General features: G+C 41.8%; 2 protein-coding genes across 3 annotated transcripts in view; both read right to left on the bottom strand.

Moving 5' to 3' along the window:
• The window catches only part of obscna (obscurin, cytoskeletal calmodulin and titin-interacting RhoGEF a), a 47,625-nt gene extending 40,910 nt beyond the window's left edge, over positions 1-6,715 (bottom strand). The window contains exons 1-12 of the mRNA XM_061825224.1: positions 6,676-6,715; positions 6,329-6,595; positions 5,985-6,146; positions 5,783-5,887; positions 5,132-5,398; positions 4,646-4,915; positions 4,282-4,548; positions 3,932-4,195; positions 3,571-3,837; positions 3,221-3,490; positions 2,866-3,132; positions 2,379-2,645 (exon numbers count right to left, since the gene is read on the bottom strand). Coding sequence (XP_061681208.1) covers positions 2,379-2,645; positions 2,866-3,132; positions 3,221-3,490; positions 3,571-3,837; positions 3,932-4,195; positions 4,282-4,548; positions 4,646-4,915; positions 5,132-5,398; positions 5,783-5,887; positions 5,985-6,146; positions 6,329-6,595; positions 6,676-6,715 — 2,713 coding nt within the window. The remainder of the gene's footprint in view (positions 1-2,378; positions 2,646-2,865; positions 3,133-3,220; positions 3,491-3,570; positions 3,838-3,931; positions 4,196-4,281; positions 4,549-4,645; positions 4,916-5,131; positions 5,399-5,782; positions 5,888-5,984; positions 6,147-6,328; positions 6,596-6,675) is intronic.
• Positions 6,716-13,277: 6,562 nt separating this feature from the next.
• Positions 13,278-22,252, bottom strand: zgc:153738 (uncharacterized protein LOC558115 homolog). 2 transcript variants are annotated; one of them, XM_061826054.1, is made up of 21 exons: positions 22,130-22,196; positions 21,873-21,996; positions 20,580-20,646; positions 19,064-19,391; positions 18,864-18,983; positions 18,030-18,209; positions 17,876-17,947; positions 17,535-17,740; positions 17,364-17,448; positions 17,184-17,282; positions 16,985-17,060; positions 16,772-16,878; positions 16,581-16,658; positions 16,447-16,508; positions 15,486-15,568; positions 14,843-14,950; positions 14,575-14,774; positions 14,194-14,280; positions 13,929-14,106; positions 13,609-13,847; positions 13,278-13,530 (listed from the first exon to the last, which is right to left on the bottom strand). In XM_061826054.1, the coding sequence occupies exons 3-21, from the start codon at positions 20,588-20,590 to the stop codon at positions 13,414-13,416; spliced, it is 2,436 nt and encodes an 811-aa protein (XP_061682038.1). In that variant the 5' UTR covers positions 20,591-20,646; positions 21,873-21,996; positions 22,130-22,196; the 3' UTR covers positions 13,278-13,413. The 2 variants fall into 2 exon arrangements, with proteins under 2 accessions (XP_061682038.1, XP_061682037.1); XM_061826053.1 differs by lacking the exon at positions 21,873-21,996 and having other exon boundaries at positions 22,130-22,252.
• Positions 22,253-22,328: the final 76 nt, after the last annotated feature.

The raw sequence follows: 22,328 nt of genomic DNA, 5'->3' as shown, positions 1-22,328 counted from the left end.
TCAAGACGATATTTTGTGGCCCCCACCGAAGTCTTCTTCTTTTCGTCTTTTCCTTTCGGCTTGTTCCGTTAGGGGGCGCCACAGTGTGTCATCTTTTTCCATCTAAGTCTGTCCCTTCCATCTTCCTCTCTAACCCCAACTGTCCTCATGTCCTCCCTCTCAACATCCATCAACCTTTTCTTTGGTCGTCCTTTCGCTCTTTTGCCTGGCAGCTCCATCCTCAGCACCCTTCTACCAATATATTCACTCTCTCACCTTTGAACATGTCCAACCATCTAAGTATGCTCTCTCTAACCTTCTCTCCAAAACATCCAACTTTGGCTATCCCTCTAATGAGTTCATTTCTAATCCTATCCAACCTGTTCACTCCAACCGAGAACCTCAGCATCTTCATTTCTGCTACCTCCAGTTCTGCTTCCTGTTGTTTCTTCAGTGCCACCGTCTCTAATCCGTACATCATAGCCAGCCTCACCACTGTTTTATATACTTTGCCCTTCATCCTAGCAGAGACTCTTCTGTCACACAGAGCACCAGACACCTTCCGCTGTTCCACCCCGCTTGGACCCGTTTCCTCACTTCCTTACCAAACTCTCCATTACTCTGTATTGTTGACCACAAGTATTAGAAGTCATCCACTGTCACTATCTGTTCTCCCTGAAGCTTCACTCTTCCTCCTCCGCCTCTCACATTCACGCACATATATTCTGTTTTACTTCCTCTAATCTTCATTCCTCTCCTTTTCAGTGTGTGCCTCCATCTTTCTAATTGTTCCTCCGCCTGCTCCCTACATTCACTCCAGATCACAATATCATCTGCAAACATTATAGTCCAAGGGGATTCCAGTCTAACCTAATCTGTCAGCCTATCCATTACCACTGCAAACAGGAAGCGGCTCAGAGCTGATCCCTGATGCAGTCCCACCTCCACCTTAAATTCCTCTGTCACACCTAAGGCACACCTCACCATTGTTCTGCTGCTATCATACATGTCCTGTACTATTTTAGCATACTTCTCTGCCAACACCAGACTTACCCATGCAGTACAACAGTTCCTCTCTTGGTACCCTGTCACAGGCTTTCTCTAGATCCACAAAGACGCAATGTAGCTCCTTGTGACCTTCTCTGTTCTTTTCCACGAGCATCCTCAAGGCAAATAATGCATCTGTGGTACTCTTTCTAGGCATGAAACCATACTGTTGGTCGCAGGTACTTGCTTCTGTCCTGAGTCTAGCCTCCACCACTCTTTCCCATAACTTCATTGTGTGGCTCATCATCTTTATTCCTCTATAGCATAGGTGTCAAACTGTGTAATTATATTTGGCCCGTGAGGCGATTTCAAATTAATATTAGAGCTGGCCCGCCGGTATTACAAGTATTACGGACTTGTTTGGTTCCATATTAAAAGGGTCATTTGTTCAACCTTGGCCCATGGTTTTGTTCACTTTAAAATTTTGGCCCACTATGAATTTGAGTTTGACAGCCTGCTCTGTAGTTTACATAGCTCTTAACATTGCCTTTGTTCTTAAAAATGGGGACTAGCACACTTTTGCTCCATTCTTCTGGCATCTTCTCTCCCACTAGTATTCTATTGAATAAGTTGGTCAAAAACTCCACAGCCACCTCTCCAAATTGCTTCAATAACTCCACTGGTATGTCATCAGGACCAACTGTCTTTCCATTTTTCATTCTGTTCAGTGTCTTTCTAACTTACCCCTTACTAAACATTGCCACTTCCTGGTTGTTTACGCTTGCCCCTGCTACTTTACCTTCTGTCCCATTTTCTTCATTCATTAACTTCTCAAAGTACTCTTTCCAGCTACTTAGCACACTACTGGCACCAGTCAACATTTCCATCGCTATCCTTAATCACCTTTTTCTCACTGCACATCCTTCCCAAATAATCTCCCCACCAACGTATGAAGGTTTAATGTTAGTGTAGCCCTGGAGTTTTATATCAATGGCACATTTACAGTCTTGTGTGGGGAGCTCACGACTCTACTAATCACCCTACTAATCACAGTTGGGTACATGTCTCTATGGGGTGTGAGATCGACCAGGCAGAGAAAGATTGCCAAGAAAATTTTTACAAGTACTTTTGTACACAGCATGTTTACACTACAGTCACTGTTTATCTTATTTTTTGTTTTAAAAAAAGAAGAAAAATATATATTTTATATATATTTATATATATATAATATATATATATATATATATATATATATATAAAAAGTTTTTTTTATATTTTCTAATTCAAATTGCACACGGTTGCATGCCCCCCAAGTCTGCAGCCCAACCTCAACCAAACTCTGTCTCCAGAGCCCCCTGGTCTCAACGATCCTCAGTGAGCCACAGTGATGCAGTGTCGAATTTTTTCCTCACCCTGCACAGTCAGCTGTGCATGGCTCTGCATGGTCCCAACATCACATGTGTAGATATCTGAGTCCAACTTCTCAAGATAAGTGATGGTGAGTGACAGTACCACACCCTTTTGCCTCATGATATACTTCCTACTAGACCTGAGCCCCATCATGCCCTTCAGCCAGGTCACTCGCTTGGCTGGCTGTCGAGTCTCGCACTCCAGAGTTATTTTACCCTTTTCTTCTGCTTGGGTGTCCTTTAACTCCCTTGCAAATGAGTGCTGCAGTTCTGGAATAGACATTTCAGAAATTGTTTGTGAATGCAGAACATGGGAATCCTACCAATCCCACAGCCTTCTCGAGTGGGATAAATATGATATCACAGCAGTCAACAAGTCACCATGACTTCATTGCCTTAGCAATTTATTTTCTGTCAGTGATCAATCTTAAATAAATCTTCTTGAGGAAAAATTGAATAATCCAAAATAATTGTTTTCTCCAGTACCTACCTCTGACTTCTAGCTTGGCACGAGAGGCCACACCATCGGCGTGACAGCAGTATTCTCCTGAATCTCTGATCGTGGTGTTCTTGATAATCAACCTTGCAAGGTTATTTTCCACACTCATCCTGTATTTGTGACTCTGCCTGATTAGATGGCCGTTTTTCAGCCAGTGGATGGTGACCAATGGTTTGGTGAGTTCACAACTGAGCTCCGCATCTTCACCTGGCACAGTCTTGGCATTCAACAAATCCCTAAAAATGTGTACTGGCCTCTCTAACATCACAGAAAATAGATTAAGGCACACTTCATATTTTTTTAAACATAAATTCATTTTGCCTTAATCACAATACTGTTTATTCACCTTTGACAAAAAGCATGGTCCTACAGCTTAAATCTTTAACTGTAAATATCACTTCTCCAGCATCTGACAAAACCACATCTTTAATGCTCAACTTGTACTTGCGACCATTGTTGACGACCTGGAAGTGACTGTTGGAGACAACCTCTTGACCATTGATAGTCCAGAAAGGCTCATCACTAAGATTATGAGAGAGGTGACATTCAAAAGTGCAGCTTTCACCCTCTAGCACAGATGTGGTTTTCAAGCGCTGGACAATAGTGATATGTAAATCTGTAAACACATTAAGTTATGCAATCATTAAAATGTCCATTGTCCATGTACTGTATTTCATATCTATTGCTACAACCAACCATGTACGGAAACTTTAGCCTTGGTCTGACTGGTTCCCAGATCACAGGTGTATTGTCCAGCATCATCTTTGCTCAAGCAATGAACAATCAGTGCCATGGATCTCCCATACTGGCATAGCTCGTGTTTTTCATCAGGTGTCAGGACAATCCCATCCTTCCTCCAGACTGGAATCACACACTCTTTGGAAATTTCACATTGTAGGCAGACCTCACCTTGCTCTTCCCCAACTGCGTCCTCCAGAGGTCTTAGGAAGACCGCAGGGCGCTCTATAGGCAATAGTAGCAGGAATACAAACAAAATTAAATCAGCATATTATATGTCGAGATGTGATACGTCAGAAAACTTCTTATTGTAGCTGACCTTTGACCTTTAAAGTTGTTGTCTCTGAAAGAAGGCCAGCTTTAAAGGTGACCCTGCTTTGCTGGGGTCTCACTTTCTTAATAGTGAGGGTATGCATAGTACCCATGTGCTGGATTCTGTTCATGGCATTGGAATAGAGGCGGACATTGTTGAGGAGCCACTCTACGTTGGCAACCACATAGTTGAGCTCACAAGTGAAATTGGCGACAGCGTCCTCTTCAAGTTCCAATGGTTCAAGGTGTTTCATCAGCTTCAATGTTCGCACTGTGGAGTGAATCAAAAGCAAGTGGCATACACACCTCAGCTTTCAGCTCAATAAATCATTTCCTTATTTATAATCATTTACATACCTTCCACTTTAACATGTGCGGTGCTTTCTGAACCGCCTGCTGTGCAGCGATATTGCCCAGTATCCATCCCTACCAAGCCATGGATTGTCAGCTCTGCACGTCTCCTATCTCTCCTCATTCTGTACTTGTTGGAAGTCTTCAGAGTGGTACGACCTTTAAGCCACCTCACCACCCTGGGGGAGGGGGCAAACTCACAGCTCAGGGTGACAGAGCTGTTCTCCTTGGCTTCTACATCTTCCAAATTGCGAACAACTTGGAGGGGTCGCTCTACAGGGAGAGAGATAGTTTACCAGCTGAAAGCAATACCTTCAACTGTCTAACGACTAAGGAGAGGATTTACTTGGGGGAGGGCTGGTTTACCCACCTTTTACTGTGAGCTCAGCAGAGGAACGGCTCTTGCCAGCGACAAAAACCACAGGCCCTGACATGGAGCTGTCTGTCGAGGTGAGGCAGAGGCTGTGGATGGTACCCTTCCTGTAGATATCCACCTCTTCACTGGGCTCCAACACTTTTCCATTGAGGGTCCATCTGGGCGGCCTCCCTGATTTCAGGCTGGTCTCCACTTGGAAGAGTGCTGGCTCTGGTTCGGTCACTTCCACTGAGCTCATGCCCTGAACAATGCTCATAGCCTGCTCTGCATGGACATTCATAATATACAGTGCAATTCTGTTACTGACACAATTGACGGTTAAGATCATAAATGCTTGAAGATGAGTTGTGTTATTTCATGGGAACAGCTGTTTTGAAATCCAAACCAACACTAACATGGCTTTGAATTTTAGCGTTTCCATTGTGTCTATATATGCAAACTTCCAAATGTTGTGTATTACAATGTCTGCGTATATTTCACCCTCAACTAGAAGCTGACAACAGGTTTTGTCGTCTCCTGTGTCACAGGTGTAGGTGTCTTCGTCTGAGGAGCAGACGTCATCAATGGTGAGCTGCCTGTAGACGTCTTGGCTGACAATTTGGTACTTTTTGCTCGACACAAGCTCCTTCTTGTTCTTGTACCACTTGACTTGAGCGTTGGCCCGAGAAACCTGGCACTCCAGGAGTCCTCTGTGGTGATACATGGCAATCTTGACTCTCAGGGGACGGACTATTTGGGCTGGCAGCTCTGAAAATTGAAAGAACAGGCTCAGCAAGTGCTTTAAGCGAAGTATGTGACAGTGTACATTGAAAACCATTTGCCTGTTGGAATTTACAAGAATTTGTTACAAAATAGTAGAGAATTGGAATAATTATTGGTCTGTCTTGAGAGTCTGTGAAAAAATTTTGCCTAACCTTTAAACTCTCATCGACACACCAAGAGCGTGTAAACTCTGAAAGAATGTCTCAGTTCTGGACAAATTTTAAGCTTGATTTCACATATTTTGTGATTACTTTTTTTAAATTCATTCATCTTTTAATTGTAAGGCTTGTTCACAAGACTTTTCTCTGTGATGTGTCAAATTTATAATGCACCTTAATGGTACGACTGTTGAGCCACCAACAGACTCACCTTTTACTGTAAGAGTTGCATAAGATGAGACACGCTCTGCTGTGAATCTGATTTCTCCAGCGTGCTCTGGCCTGACTGACTTAAAAGAGAGCGTGTGAGTTTTACCTGAAAGCAGGTTAAGAACAGAAGTTATGCAATCCAGCCTTTTATTAAATATGTTGACATCATAGATAGTGTATGGATGTACAATAGGCTCATTTACCCTGATGCCTAATTTTAATGTTGTCTCCGGGTCGGATCCTACAGTCATCTCTGTACCACCGACCGTCTACATCTACTTGGTTTACTTCACACAGGAAGCCAACGGACTGGCGCTCAATTGTATCAACATCCTCTAGTTCCTTGATAATGTGGATGTCTCTCGCTAGGTTGAAAGTAAAGAAACAAGCCACAATTCTGTTCACGTACTGAAATCAATGACCTGTACGAATGGTCCAAATTAAAGCCACATCATTTTACCTCTGTTCAGCAGTCTTAATTAAACCTACATCCAGAATTCAATTATATGAGTGTCCTGGACCCTAGAGGTCAATTGTCCAAGCCTACCTCTAACAGTGAGTCTACCGGAGGACTGAATGTCGTTGGCCTGGAAAGAGATCAAGCCCATGTCAGCCAAAGCCACTCTGTTTAATATGAGAGAATGCGTCTTCCCGTGTGTGCTGATGCGACAGTTGGGCTTGGACTTGAGGCGTATCCCATCTCTGGTCCACTCTCCCTCAATGAATGACAAGTTAAGGGTCACCTCAAAAGAGCAGCTCTCACACTCTGACACCTCCACATCCTCTAAGCCTCTCAACACCTGCAGACGGTTCTCTGAACCATGAAGACAAAAATGGGTTGATGTATGCACTCCATAACAGATGTTGGCAATTGATTTTAAATAAAGAACTTACTTGCAGCCGCTACTATTCCTCCAGGTATATTGTCTACCATTTTTCTTGCAATCCAAATGGCTACTGATTGATTGAAGCCTTTCTGTCTGGTTCTGGAATCACATATGGATTACTGGTAAATCTGTGGATGATGTGGCAAGATGTACATATAGGTCTTTATACTTTTGCCAGTAGCTAAATTAGCTAGCACACTTCATTCACTGCAGAACCCCGTGTTTCTCTACTGATTCCTGGAAGTTATTGAACACCTGATCTATATCATCTACTTGGACTACCAATGAGATCCGATACAGAAACTGTGTCAAAAGTGTGTTTTTACAAAACTAATCACGCTTCTACTAGATTGACATCGCCAGAAGGTTTGTTTGACCAGCACAACTAAATCTTGCTAAAGGTTACAAGACTAAAGGGGGAAGATAGCATCCAACCCATTCACTGGCGAGGTGGCCACTTCTTGATCTCAAGCAAGCCCCCCCCCCCCCCCCCCCCTCAGCCAAATTTTTTATTATTAGATTGTTTATTTTTCTAGTTAGCAGTGTTGTAGAAAAGTAATGCATCGTGCTGCATTTTGGAGCCATCGTGCAGGACAACCACACCTGCTAGTATTTTGTCTTGATTCAGAAGAAATGTGAACCACTATTTTAGAAATATTTTTTCAAGGATCCTACTTCTTAATCATAGTGCCAATGACAGTAAATATAGCCACCTGTACCCCTTAATGCCATAGGAATCATTTTTGTTTTTTGTTGTCTTACTTTTCACTTCATGTGTTCATGATCAGTTTAATCAAAAGGAACTTTGCCAAATTAAACATTACAGTAATAAGCACGATAAAAAAATAAAAAAATAATTATCCCTAACTGCATGCAGATATGTTAAATTTATATATTAAATCACAATCATAATAGAGCATTTATTTTAGCATGTCAGGATTCTCATTTGGAAACAAGATCACTAAACTTTAAAAGAACAGTAAAGGGAGATTTTTTTTCTTTTTTTTTTTTTTTTTGCAAGGCCACCTGAGTAACACTTTGGCCTTACTTAATTCTGACTTAATGTGACCAAACTTTTTCACACGTGCTAGTACAATAAGTCTCTTAAAGTGTGTTTCCTTCATGTTATACATTTTTCCAACACAATAACGAGAATTTGGTTTTCTTCTGGCTCAAATAGTGATAGTTGCAGAAAAAAATCTGTACAATATGTATGTACTTATTTTGAGTAATTTGCGTCATCTTGCAGTGAAGAAAATAAGTATTTGAACACCCTGCTATATTGCAAGTTCTTCCACTTAGAAATCATGGAAAAGTCTGAAATTATCATCGTAGGTGCATGTCCACTGTGAGAGATAATCTAAAAAGAAAAATCCAGAAATTAGGATGTATGATTTTTTTTTAATAATTTGTGTGATACATCTGCAAATGAGTATGTGAACACCTGTCTATCAACTAGAATTCTGACCCTCAAAGACCTGTTAGTCTGCCTTTAAAAGTCCACCTCCACTCCATGTATTATACCGAATCCTGTGTGAGGTCATTAGCTGCATAAAGACACCTGTCCACCCCATACAATCAGTAAGAGTCAAACTTGTAACATGGCCAAGACCAAAGAGCTGTCCAAAGACACCAGAGACAAAATTGTATAACTCTTACACGGCTGGAAAGGGCGACAGAGAAATTGCCAAGCAGCTTGGTGCAACAAGGTCCACTGTTAGAGCAATCATTAGAAAAAGCAAAGAAGAAGATAAACATGATGGTCAATCTCAATCGGAGTGGAGCCCCATGCAAGATATCATCTCAATGGGTCTCAATGATCTTGAGAAAGGTGAGGAATCAGCCCAGGACTACACGACAGGACTTGGTCAATGACCTGAAAAGAGCTGGGAACACCGTTTCCAAGGTGACTTTAAGACATCATGGTTTAAAATCGTGCATGGCACGGACGGTTCTCCTGCTTAAACCAGCACATGTCAAGGCCCGTCTTGAGTTTGCCACTGACCGTTTGGATGATACCGAGGAGTCATGGGAGAAATTTTTGTAGGAAGATGAGACCAAAACGGAAGTTTTTGGTCATTATTCCACCAACCGTGTTTAGAGGAATACAAATGATGATTTCCATCCCAAGAACACCATCCCTACTGTGAAGCATGGGGGTGGTGGCATCATGCTTTGGGGGTGTTTTTCTGCACATTGCACAGGACGACTGCACTGTATTTAGGAGAGGATGACCGCAGCCATGTATTGTGAGATTTTAGGGAACAACTTCTTTCCCTCAGTCAGAGCATTGAAGATGGATTGTGGCTAGGTCTTTCAACATGACAATGACCCGAAGCACACAGCCAGGAAAACCAGGGAGTGCCTCCGTAAGAAGCATATCAAGGTTCTGGCGTGGGCTTGCCAGTCTCCAGACCTAAACCCAATAGAAAATCTTTGGAGGTAGCTGAAACTCCGTGTTTCTCAGCGACAGCCCAGAAACCTGTCTGATCTAGAAAAGATCTGTGTGGAGGAGTGGGCCAAAATCCCTCCTGCAGTGTGTGCAAACCTGGTGAACAACTACCACAAACGTTTGACCTCTGTAATTGGAAACAAAGGCTACTGTACCAAATATTAACTGTTTTTCTCAGGTGTTCAAATACTTGTTTCCAGCTGTATCACACAAATAAATGCAAAAAAAAAATCATACATTGTGATTTCTGAACTTTGCTTCTTAGATTATCTCTCTCACAGTGGACATGCACCTACAATGAAAATTTCAGACCCCTCCATGATTTCTAAGTGGGAGAACTTGCAATATAGCAGGATGCTCAAATACTTTTTTTCTTCACTGTATGTATAAAAAGGTGTGCAAACATGACCAGTATGCATTTCTAACTGGTACGTAAATATAAAGTAAATTTGGAAAATTGCAATTTTGGAGGGTAAAATGGAGACGTTTTACAGGCACTTTATGATGATGTTGATTCTGCTCAGAAAGTTACAAAATCCAAAATAGCTGCGCAAAAATCAGGACACATGGCTTCTCTATTGTATGGTAGATAGCCACATAGGCATGCCCGACCTCCCTGGTAATGACGGGCACTATAATCTCTGTCACCTCGTTTGACTTAGATCATCACCACCGATATAGACTCAGCTGTGATGTTGTCTCTACGAGACTGAATGCCCACAACTGAGAAAGGGAAGCTTAAAAACAAGAGGCCAAAAGAGAGTAGATTGAGATCACATCTGAGCAGTTGGAGCCAATAGTACTTTCGGTAGAACCGAGATGTTTACAAGGCTCTTCTAGCTGCCATCATCAGAGCAGCATCACATTTCAAAACTGTCTGGATTTGGAGGGCATGTGATTCAACTTACCGTTGAAGCCGAACATTGCAAGAGCAATCTCAAACTCCCAAGAGTGTCTTTATGATTAACAAATGGAATAAAATATCCATCTACAATGTTGGAATACAATTTTTCCCCTCCTTTACGGTATAGAATTATGTCAAGACACATTCCTAGAAACAAAACACTAGCAGCGATGCACCTACCTTTAACTCTAAGGTACTGTATTTGAAAAGAAATATGTCCTCACATTGGCTTGAGAAGAGTAGAGGAATACAAAAAAAAAAAAAACACCCTCACGCAAAACAACAAAGCCTACAATATTAACAAAGTCAACATGCATACATTCAGAATATGAAGCAGCCTCACTGAAGGAGAAAGCTTCCAGAACTTTTTTCCCCTCGGTGCTGTGATGGAGCGATTTAGTGAACAGCTGACACATCCCTCCTCACATACAGACCTCCAAATAGCTCTCTGTCAGCACGCGGGCAAAGATAGCTTCCATCGTGTGAAGTAGAATGGCACTGAAATCCATAGAATCGGGATATTCAACCAAATTGTCGTCAGATTATATTGTTCAGATAGTAGCCAGAATAACTTTGACATCGTCCATGCCCGTCTGCTTCTCATTTTTGGGGAGTGTTATGTAAAGTGTATATGCTCTGATGCATTTGTCCTGGATGAATTTCTTCTCATTGCTTTTCAACTACTTACCCTCTTCAAGGGAGCACTTTGGCTGAGATGGAGCCTAACCCAGCAGCAGAGATGTTGACTCCAGCCCTGGACTGGTCACCAGTCAATAACTGGGTACAGATAGACTAATAACTGTTTACACTCTTTTTTTGAAAATGTACTGTACAAGTAACCAGATGTCTATTTTGGGGATATTCATATTGTTATTACTATAATGTGATGTGGACCAACCCATTTGGGAGAATGACCATATATTCAGAATTTTTTTTACCGTTAGGTACACATGCTTGCCCAAAGTTTCTATCTTCCTATCCTCAGTTAATTCCCATCCAATGTCAGAATTCATTTCTCCTCATTTCTAAATGTCTTTGTTTTCTGAGGGAAACATATCTCTCTGAAAGCTCTTCTGGAAAATATTGCTGGTATGAATTTCAAAACCAAACTGTTTTATATTACACCTAGCAGAGGAGTTAGTCCAGTTCAATCCAGTGAACAAACGACCAGAACAGAGATACACCATTTTAATCTTCATTCTTAGTTTGAAAAAAAATTCTCTATTCCCTATGACCTAGTGTTTACTAATTAATGGATTCTAGGGTCACCGGCTCCTCCTCCCCAACCAGATTATTTGGCAAGTGCCACATCTTTTGAAAGTGGAAACACAAAATAAACGAACTGATCTGTTGTGATAGGTGGAAACGTGGATTTAATGTACTGTAAAGTTGTTGTTTTCTTTGACCATACGTTGTAAACAGTCAAAAGAGACTGAAGACTTTCAGCTTGTCCCATCAGAGCTTGCAACAGAGATTTCATCCATCCATCCATTTTCTTTGCCGCCTATCCTCATGAGGGTCTCGGGGAGTGCTTGAGCCTATCCCAGCTGTCAATGGGCAGGAGGCAGGGTACACCCTGAACTGGTTGCCAGCCAATCGCTGGGCACATTGAGACAAACAGCCGCACTCACAATCCCACCTAGCGGCAATTTAGAGTGTTCAATAATGTTGCACATTTTGGGGATGTGGGAGGAAACCGGAGTGCCCGGAGGAAACCCATGCAGGCACAGGGAGGACATGCAAACTCCACACAGGCGCGTCCGGAATCGAACCTGGGACCTCAGAACTGTGAGGCCAACGCTTTACCAGCTGAGCCACCATGCCGCCCAACACAGATTCACTCAGATAATGTGTTTGTCAGATGCCCTTCTTGATACGACCCACCCTTTTTTATAGTTTATTCTTTAAATCCGGCTCAGGAAAGACAGTAGCGTGTTCCGCTGCACAAGCGATAATGTTCACTTGAGTTCAGGTCCAAAAGGGTTTGCAAGTCATTACAATCTACTGTTTGTATGTATGTCATTGTCCTTTTGTTTGTTATTGTTTGACAGTTCATTATGCACATTACCCCTCAGGGAGGCTCCTCTACCCTCACAGTTGAAAGGTCATGAAAAGATTATTCAATGATGAACTCCCATTTCATTGGGTCATTATTCACACACACGCACACGCACAGACACACATTGGGATTTTGCCTTTTTAACCTCTCTATACTGTCCAAACTAAAGATAATAGTTATAAAAATAAATAAATAAACAGTTTTACACTAAATTTAAATGTTTCCTTATTTAGACTGGCAGACAGAACACAAACAGGACAGCATGGCATTGTGTTTGCTCCACTTGACCGACAGCTCCATGTGGTAGTGAGCACAACTTAATCCAGTGAAACTTTAGCAACACGGTAATCTCTACAGGCCTGCTGTGGGGGGGGGGGGGGGGAAACAAAAAAAACGTGTCATCAGCAAGACTGGCATAGTGCCCTGCAAGCCAATCTCACTTGCCTGAGTTCCACCAGCCCAGTTATCTTAAAGGTTGATCTAGTTACATGATTTGAAAAAAAAAAAAAAAAAAGTTTGATTCAGTCTAAGAAGTCACACTCATGTAACAGAACAAGCCAATGGCTTGGTGTGCTTTCAGCCATCTTTAGAGACATCACAGCAGCTTTCACAACATCTAAAAACAGATCATATTCACGTGGAAATTTTAATTGTTAGTCCTGAGAAGATGGCCTAAAAGTAATTTCCTGCAGGTGGATGTAATAACATACTTTGCCCAGGCAGCTGTATCATGCAGCAGAATAACATTCCTTGACTTGTCAACAATCCTGTTCGTCTAATTTCAACACAGCCTCGAAGCTGACAACTAGTTGAAACGCTAACCATTCATTTAACCTCTCTAGTCATTACATAACCATCAAACCGTCCAACCATTTCCTATATTACTTGTACACTCACATAGTGCACATACAGAGAACGGTTTTACAAGAATCTTAAACCTGCATGTTTTGTTCTATCGTGCTGCCCACTTTCTATATGAATTTACATAATGTATTCATAAGTGGAAAGAGTATCACTGCTATTTACGATGCCAACGTTTGAGAAGTTATAAAAGATTGTCACTCCCAAACATCTTTCATGAGTGCAAGCAAAACGCTTTCAGACTCTTGTGGCTCAAATGAGATGCACCAGTCATGATTATGATTTTATTGTTAATGTTCAACATACAGTATGTGCAATACACAGAGGGCCTGAAATAACTTTCTCAAGGAGCACTGTCTCAAAAAAAAAACCAAGCTCTATTTCTTCATTTCATTTATTTAAAATGATACCTAGATTGCATTTACAATTGCATTCATAAATGTTAATATATATTTCTTTGCGAGGCAGATTATTTCTTTCCTTTCTTCGGTGCACCTTTCCCTTTAGCTTGAGCCTGCAGCGCCTCTTCCCTTTCTGCAGCAGCCTTACTCCGCTTCTTTCCCAAGGGGGTTTTTGCATACCATTTCTAGACACACAAATACAAACAGAATTTATAATCAGCTAGAAAAATGTCTTCAGTCATGAGATAAATCATCCGAGGTACTTTTAAGGCCTCTTCTTCGTCCTGAAACACAGGGCTGAACTTGGCTAGCGGGGCCACAAACTCAACAGCAGTCAAAGGCCTCTTATCTTGCAGCAGGATTCGGCGCTTGGTAATGACTTGCTGAATTGCCTGAATCATGTGACCTGCGGTGTAGCCATCGGAAATTTTTGACAGGGAGCTGAGGTCCAAGGCTGCAGTGATCGCGCCTCCATGTTTTTGGATCAGCTGCTTCCACAAAACTGAAATCATTCCCCGTTAATACCAACATTGGAGATTATAGTAGAAACGCTTGCTCAATGTTAATATGTTTGTTTTCCTACCATATCTGGATCCATAGTCGGGTCGTGGGATGAGGATGACTTTTGTGTACATCTTACACATCGACTTGATATCGGCGCTAATAGGATCTTTACTTGTTCCAATTATGAGAACACGATCCTCCTCTTTGATCAGCTTGAGTGATTTTGGCAAATCTTTCTTCAAACGTTTGGGTTCTAACTGGACGTGTCGATCATATTTTTGTTAGAGATGCTAGATACAGTAAATGAATGAGTGTTTTTTTATTTTTTAACTAATCAGCAATACCGCTCTTTCTTCCTTGGGAACTTTCTTGTAGAACATTTTCTCTGCGCCATCGATCCATATCACTGAAGGCTGCATCAGTCTTGCGACCTGCGTGGAAATGATCATCGAAGGACTGTTTACCAAGACATCAAACAAGACTTTTGAAATAATGATTCTCTGCAGACATTATCCTATGTAGTGCTCTTTGAGCTGCGTATTTTCACCCAAGTGTACATCTTGGAAAACCTCCTTAGGTAGATTACTAAAAAAACTTCCCCCTGTGATGCAAGCAGGTATTGATAGGCAAGCTGGGATTTACGTACTGTGTGTTGCTACAGCAGGTAAATATAGCATAAGTATAGATAGGTTTGTGTGGTAGAAAAAAAACATGTCCTGTGTTACCTTGAAAACCAAATGGAGCATCATAGTGAGGCCACTCTTGCCTGGATATTTTCCAGCAATGTTGAGAGGAGACAGGTCAAATAGGGTGGCACCGGTCTCCTGGCAGATTGCATGGACCAACATCTTTTTGCCGACCCCTGATGGCCCTGCTAGTAGGATGGCCTTGGTAAGGGGGGCCTTCTCATGGACCGCATGAGAACCTACAAAGCACAAGCAACTCATGATCATTTTAAAACAATAGTTGCTATTGTACGTGGGAGTCGCCTACCTAAAGGTAGAATTCCATAAAGAGATATCAGTTGCCGCACATCTGACATTGAGGGCATGGGTTCAATGTCATTCTGTCTCAGGGTGCTTCCAAGATAGTTGAAGTCACCTTTGACAGAAAAGAAAGAAACGGAAGATTAAAACCTTGCTGCAGAAAGCTGTGCTGATCATGACTGAGAAGGTAGTAGAAATTAGTTAGCATGATCATGGCATTATCAACTTTGCCACCAGAAGAGGGCATCACGGTGCTGTTAAATAACAAAAATAAAGCCTCATGGTCACAACATTAGCTACTCGTGCAAGGCTTAATCTGAACCAATATGAGAAGTAGGTCACAACATTAGCGTTAAATCTCACTTTTGATTGAGACTGTTATAGCTCTATTAACGCAATAATTAATGTGTTTTTATCTTGTAGCAAAACAAAATGAATAGATTATTACAAGTACACTTCAGCAAACTATCCACACAATATTGTTAGATTGGGCAGGTGTAGAATGTCATGCTGGGTATCAAATTAATTCTTGAAAAAAAAAAAAAAAAAGAGACAGGATACTTGCTAGGAACAGTTCTGTGAAAGCCCACATAAAATTCTGCAACAAAATAAGCATCAATTGGAGCTAAAAAAAAAAAAGTTCGACTTACCCAGGTAGTCCTGCATCCGCACAGAGTTTGCTTGCTTCAACAAACCCTCCTCCACCATCTCCTGACACAAAGACTCAAGAGTCCTACAAGGCATGAATTAATTACCATACATGCAGCGTGTATAAAAGTCTACACACCCCTGTTCAAATGCCAGGATTTCGTGATGTAAAAAATATATAAATGAACCAAGACAAATCCGTTTTGTTTTTTTTTTTAAATCTAGTTAACCTAAACCTGTACAGCTCAATCTTTTTGAGAGGGGAAGTAAAATAAACTCATAATGTGGTTGCATGCTTATATCTAGGATGTGGCTTTGCTCAAAATTAGTTACCCTTAAAGTCACATAACGGCCACCCTTTAATGTGCCCTCGTTTAGCCGCAGCTAAATTTCAGACGTTCTAGTCAGCTTTTCCTGATTTTTGTTGTTATTGTTGCTTTTCAGCAGATGCCTGAAGGTTTTGTGCAAACATGACTGCAATTTCAAAGAGTTCAGAAGACGTACCACAAATAAAGCCTAAAGTCCATCTGAAGAAAAACAGCCACAAAGTACTGGCCCCCTCTATTCTTCAGTGCAGGGACGGTGTGACAAGCAGCCTTGTCTTTGTGCCCTTTCGGAATCACTGTGAAAAAGTTCAACATGGATTTCTTCAAAGCTGAACACTTTTAATTAACCATTTGTGATCTTTTTAGGGTTTAATGAAACCAAGGTTGCACAATAAACTTTTGTTAAGAATGCAGGCAGTTGTTTCTTATTTATATTCACTGTCTTTATATATATGGAATTCAAATGAGTTGTCCATGTTTTAAAATCACATTAATGGAGGGGAATTATTTTCATATCACAAAATCCTGGCCTTTGACCACGTTGTGTATTCTTGTTCCTCTGCTAATATTATAGACCGCTTTACTTGTGTTCTATGTCTAATTGATTACATTGTAATTATGTCTGTGTTTGTCTCACCTATCAGCTGTCAAATCTTTCTCCCCCTTTTTCTTCTTCTTATCACCCTTGCCTGCTTTTTTCTGCAAATATAGTGACACAACTGGCCTGAGTGCACGCAGAGCAACCAAGTATTAGATGAGGCGATGTGACACCTTCGCATAAACTTTGGCTGGCGTTTTTTCCACGGCAAGCCTCCAGTCCGCCAGTTCTTGTCTCATCTGCTCGTCCACCTGAGGAAAGCGCAACAGCATCGCCGATTGCATCCGACTCCAATGATTGTGAATGTGAACAGATGCAATTCTTGCTTTCGTTAAGCTCCTGTTTTGCATTCCTCAATATTCACCTTGACTCGAATCTCTGACTCGATGTCTACCCTTTTCTCCTCCTTGATCAGCTCCACCTCGTGCCGCTGGTCAAAATTTCGAGACTCAGTGCGTGTTTCCCAGAAATCTGCGGTGATGTTTACATTTTTTTATTTCAAATTTGGAATAAGAGATTCCCTCTCTTTTCCTCCGTGCAAAGTATCATGACTTGAAAGCAGCTGAAGTTGCGTTACCAACAAAGGTTTTGTTGTACATTTCCAAGTCTGCCAAAAAAGCCGAAGGTAGCATGACTAAGCCTTCCTCTTCTTCCTGTGGCAAAGGAACAAGTTGAAGTGCATTAGGATGGATTTATTTTCTGGATTGTTGATAATTCCATTGTCTATATATATATATTTTTTTGAAGGAGTTAATATAAAGGAACACAGCCATTACCGCATCTTTCCCCTTGGACTTTTTAGCATCCTTTTTCTCATCTGGCTTTCCTTTTTTATTCTTGCCATCATCTTCATTTTCAGCCATTTCCTCCAGTAACTTTTTAAAAGACAGCAAATATGATGGCTGCAAGTACAAAGGGTGCAAGCAAATCCTCTTTTGACTGAAAGTGCGTTTTACCTGCTGATAATCCTTTTCGGCAAAAAGGATGGCTGAGCCTCCCTCATCGTCATCTGGAAAGTCTGGGAAAACTCCTGTTAGATTGCTGAGAGACAAACAAGAACAAACCTTTTCAACCAATTCTTCACTATTTGAGCACAAAACACAACCTGACTTTTGTGTCCAACTGACCGGCATTCAATAAACCACTGCCTGATTTGTTCTTTCATATTGTTGGCTATGTCCTGACCCTCCACCTCGAGTAGGTGGTTGGCGATTGCCGTCACAGACTTTTGGTAGTCGTCCTCATGTTGCTTCTGTTTATTGCGCGTGGCCTTTTCATTTGCATGGGCAGCGACTATGGCCTCGCACGGCGCCTGGTATTTTGGATGCGGGGCCTGACGGAAATGTTTGCAAGATCAAACAACATACAGCAGTGTCAATGAAGTTCGCTGACTGCACACGACTAGAAAAGCAGAACTGACTGACAAAGGAGCTCATTCAGTCTGCAAAATGGAGGGCATTTTGCTTACCATTCCGAGGAAAATCATATCTTCAATGCGAGCAGCCTGTGCTTTCTTCCTCTCCACATAGCCCCTCCAAACCTGCAAATGAAAATCAACCATTTTTCAGCATAAAGCCGATAAAGACTCAAAGTTTGAGGGTGGTCTCTTGACGACAAAGCACCTTCTGGATGCGGACTGCAGCACGGGCCATGTCGGCGGGCTTCGGGTCCTCGGTCATGGGTATCTTGCTCAACCTTCTGCTGGCTTCATTCAAGGCTGCCCTCAGACGGCCTTGGCGCGCTCTCTCTGCCACTTGAATGATTCGGATGGCCTCGTCTTGACTCATATTCTTTGTCACGCGCTAACGGATCAGTCCAAGGAAAAACACACACAATACGGACTTTGGCTCAGTGGACACATCGTTCGGTACTTGCATACTATCTATGGAGTCCAACACAATGGCAGCAGAGAAAGAAAGAAAGAAGAGAAAGAAAGAAAGAAAGAAAGAAAGAAAGAAAGAAGAAAGAAAAAGAAAGAAAGAAAGAAAGAAAGAAAGAAAGAAAGAAATTAGACTGCTTTAAGATTTTTTTTCATTTGTTAAGTTGAGTGAAGAAGCAGCTCTTAGTTCAAAAGAAGTAGCATTCTTCAATTTGAAGGCAATGGACTGCAACGTTCTGTTATCTTCATTTTTATTTTTTTGTAAGCGACATTGAGAGAGGATTTAACATCACATTATCAAGATAGAGTACATATTACATGACCTATTGGATACATTGTTACTCCAAACCACCAGAATTTTCCTTTAAGTAAAATGCGTCAAATAACACCAAATCCACTGAGAGCTCAAACTGGAAGTGACTTCAAATGTTGTGCTGAATCCCAAAGTAAAGATTGGGCTGGTGCAAAGATGACAGAACTGGAGTGATGTGACTGAACCCATTGCATCTAAAGAAACACCTAGTGGCGGGATCCTAGACTGTCTGCAGATGAACTCATGAACTTTTGAATGACTTACTTTTTCTGTTCCAGTAGTCTCCAACGTTTGAAGGACAGTTGTGAGCATCGCTGTTCGCTCTTGGATGCCTTCGCTGCGTTCCCTCAAAAAATAGTGAGGGATCGGAACCTCAAGGTCGGCCTGGAGAGAGACGTTCATGACTGGCAGAAGCCAAATCGACTGGGTCGTCATGAAATGGAGCGCTCAGAAATGCAACTTACAGGTGTGAGCTTCAGGTCATGTAGGACATCGTCCATGTAGTGGTACTCAGAGAAATCTTTTTCCACCATTTCATTCTTTAACTCTAGGACTCGGCCCATCACGCCCTCAAGGGTGTTTAGAATAAGTCGTCTCTTCTGCGGGTGCACCACCTGGTCGTAGACCTTCTCTAGTTGTCTGAGTATCTGCAGATAGCGCACGTACAGCATGGCCAGTCTCTGGAAGAACACCACTCGGTCCTTTTCCGGCTTAAGAGGTTGGGCGGGAAGCTCCTCGACGAGCAGACGACTCAACTCGATCTGGGCCTCCGCCCAGAGTTCGTTGTATGTCCTGGGATGGAGATTCAGTCATAAGAGTAAAAAACATCCAAAGCCGAGACAATGGGTTTAATGTTGGAAATATTGTGTTTTGATCTTACAAAAATACCACCATAATGACACTACATCTTGAAATATGCGCGACCTTCATTTTTAGGGCATTGAAGATCCAAAATGAAGTCAATTTGTTTTAAGCGCCTGGCTGACAAATACATGAAGCAAATTGGCAAAATGTTCGCATTTTATCATGTGCTGTTTCACGATGCAAAACATTTTAATTGAGTGTTTATTTTCTTCTTTCATGTGAGAACTCTTCTTTATCAGATAAAACTTTTGCCTGGCCTTTGGCTGAGACTAGTGATTGTCAAAGTGTGGTTCCAACAGTATGCAAGCTTTCTCTAGGGGTGCTTGAAGTACAGTTCATTCATCCGTCCATCTATCCATCCATCCATCCATCCATCCATCCATCCATTTTCTTGGCCGCTTATCCTCACAAGGGTTGCAGGAGTGCTGGAGCCTATCCTAGCTGTTATTGGGCAGGAGGCGGGGTACACCCTGAATTGGTTGCCAGCCAATCACAGTGCACATAGAGACAAACAGCCGCACTCACAATCACACCGAGGGACAATTTAGAGTGTCCATTTAATGTTGGATGTTTTTAGGATGGGCGAGGAAACCAGAGTGCCCAGAGAAAACCCATGCAGGCATGGGGAGAACATGCGAACTCCACACAGGCAGGGCCGGGATTTGAACTCAGGTCCTGGAACTGTGAGGCCAACGATCTAACTCGTTGCTCACACTGCTACCAAGTACAGTTCAGTTGTTTTTTACTCTTACCTTGAATGTATGGATATTTAATCTCTAAGCATTTAAGCACTTATCTGGGTGCAGTTTTTACGTAGCACAATTTCAATTTAATCATGATTTTAGTAGTTTTGTCATTTTCCTGCTCAAGCATATAATGTTACAGTGACTCATAATAATTAAATGTTTTTCTTTTTTTGTTTTAATGAAGGAGGCCAGCTGCATGCACTACTGCTACTACTGATGTTGGTCATGGTGGTGCAATTGGTACTTGGAGTGCATAGCATTTTTGTTTCGAGGGTACTTGGTGTAAAAACTCTGAGAATGACTGGTTTACTGCATTAGCCACGAATGACTAATACGCTAGCCTGACTACTGTGGTTGCGAGGAACTTTACCTTTGCGACATTACTTTTCCGTGACAGTGGTGGGCTAACTCTTAGTCAACACTCCTGTGGGTGGGAGCTGTAAGAAAAAGTAATTAAAAACTGTGATCAGAGCAAGAAAACAACATTTAATTGTTCCCGAGAGTGAGAATTCAATTTACACTTTTTTTTAAAAGATATATGAATAATATATAACAACAGACATGATGATATATTGTGATTCTACATTAACACAGGCCACATTTAAATATAAGCAGAAGGCAGGGGTGTCAAATTCAATTTTGGTGTGGGCCACATTACAGTTATGCTTTCCCTCATTATGACTAAAACCACATCAACATATTTTCTGCTTTGGTCCTGATTTGAGCAAGAAACATGAAGTCCACGGTCATAATTTGCTTTGATTTGATGTGGTAGTCTGGGTCTGGAATTGGGCCTTGAGTTTGGAACCTGTGCTGCAAAGTAATGGAACAGAGCCAATAGTAATATGAGTGATTTAGTAACATGCTCAAGAGCATGTTGGCAGTACCCTTAAAATAATCCCGAGCCCTTTAAAGCCTGAAACAAGTATTTAAAGTCAAGCCATTACACCCTGAAAGTCTACCATGGTAAGATTATCCATCCATTTTCTTTGCTGCTTATCCTCACGAGGGTCGCGGGGTGTGCTGGACCCTATACCAGCTGTCAACAGGCAGGAGGCGGGTTACACCCTGCAATAGTCACCAGCCAATCGCAGGGCACATAGAGACAAACCGTCGCACTCACAATCACACCTTGGGGCAATTCAGAGTGTCCAATTAATGTTGCATGTTTTGGGGATGTGGGAGGAACCCGGAGTGCCCGGAGAAAACCCACACAGGCACAGGGAGAACATGCAAACTCCACACAGGCGGGGCCGGGACTGAAACTGGGTCCTCAGAACTGTGAGGCCAACACTTTACCAGCTGAGCCACCGTGCCGGCAGGCCAAGAAGATTATGATATATAGAAGTTATATTTTTTTTTAAAATGAAGACATTTGTTTAATGTGTAACCTCACATCCGACGTTTGCACCTCACATCATCTTGTTAGGAATCTGCAGTGAATTAAAATCTGCCACATCAATCTTGGAATGATGATTTACACTTTTTTGAGACCATACGTCATCAGGTATGTTGACTTGCAGAAAATGTGGCAGAAGGACAGAATATTAATTTTGATGATAATTTTTTTCATTTTCAATTAATGATCGAATTGTGCAATCATGGCGTATGGATAGATAGATCTCGTTTTACATCGTAAATAGATTAATTTTATTCTATTTACCCCGTGACTTTGTCTAAATTCCACTGCATGATCACATCGGACGTCAATCTTCACTGAGGAGGATTCCCTAATTCCTTTTTCTCTTACTCTTAAACGTGAGTTGGCTGAACACCCGCATTATTTCCTGAAGTTAAGAATATACGATACAAGGGAAATTAATTTAAGTGAAAAGAAATTCGGACATTAGGTCATTGCTAACCGCTGTTCCTACAATTAGCCACGACGATACGATAACGTCAAATCGTCAAAAGACGTACCACGAGATTCTGGTTCCATGGAAACGCCAAACAACATCAGAACCTCTTTGGAAGGGTTGACAACTACTGTATCTTTTCACGCTGCCACCTACTGGATCGGAATATAACGTAGGACGGAAGCTCCTCCAACAAAAAGTAATTCCACATTAGCGGTTATAGCAGAACCCCATGAGAATGCATCATAATAAATTCCCATTGA

Source organism: Syngnathoides biaculeatus, chromosome 7 (assembly GCF_019802595.1).
Source record: "Syngnathoides biaculeatus isolate LvHL_M chromosome 7, ASM1980259v1, whole genome shotgun sequence".
Taxonomy (NCBI): Eukaryota; Metazoa; Chordata; class Actinopteri; order Syngnathiformes; family Syngnathidae; genus Syngnathoides; species Syngnathoides biaculeatus.
Note: the sequence above shows the minus strand (reverse complement) of the source record. Positions and strands in the feature narration are given on the sequence as shown.

Excerpts from the sequence above, each read along its gene's own strand:
- zgc:153738 (XM_061826053.1), bottom strand. Across the intron at positions 17,741-17,875 it reads ATATGATTTTCCTCGGAATG|GCCCCGCATCCAAAATACCA; the intron begins GTAAGCAAAATG and ends CATTTCCGTCAG. Across the intron at positions 16,509-16,580 it reads CAGCCAAAGTTTATGCGAAG|AAAAAAGCAGGCAAGGGTGA; the intron begins GTGTCACATCGC and ends CTATATTTGCAG.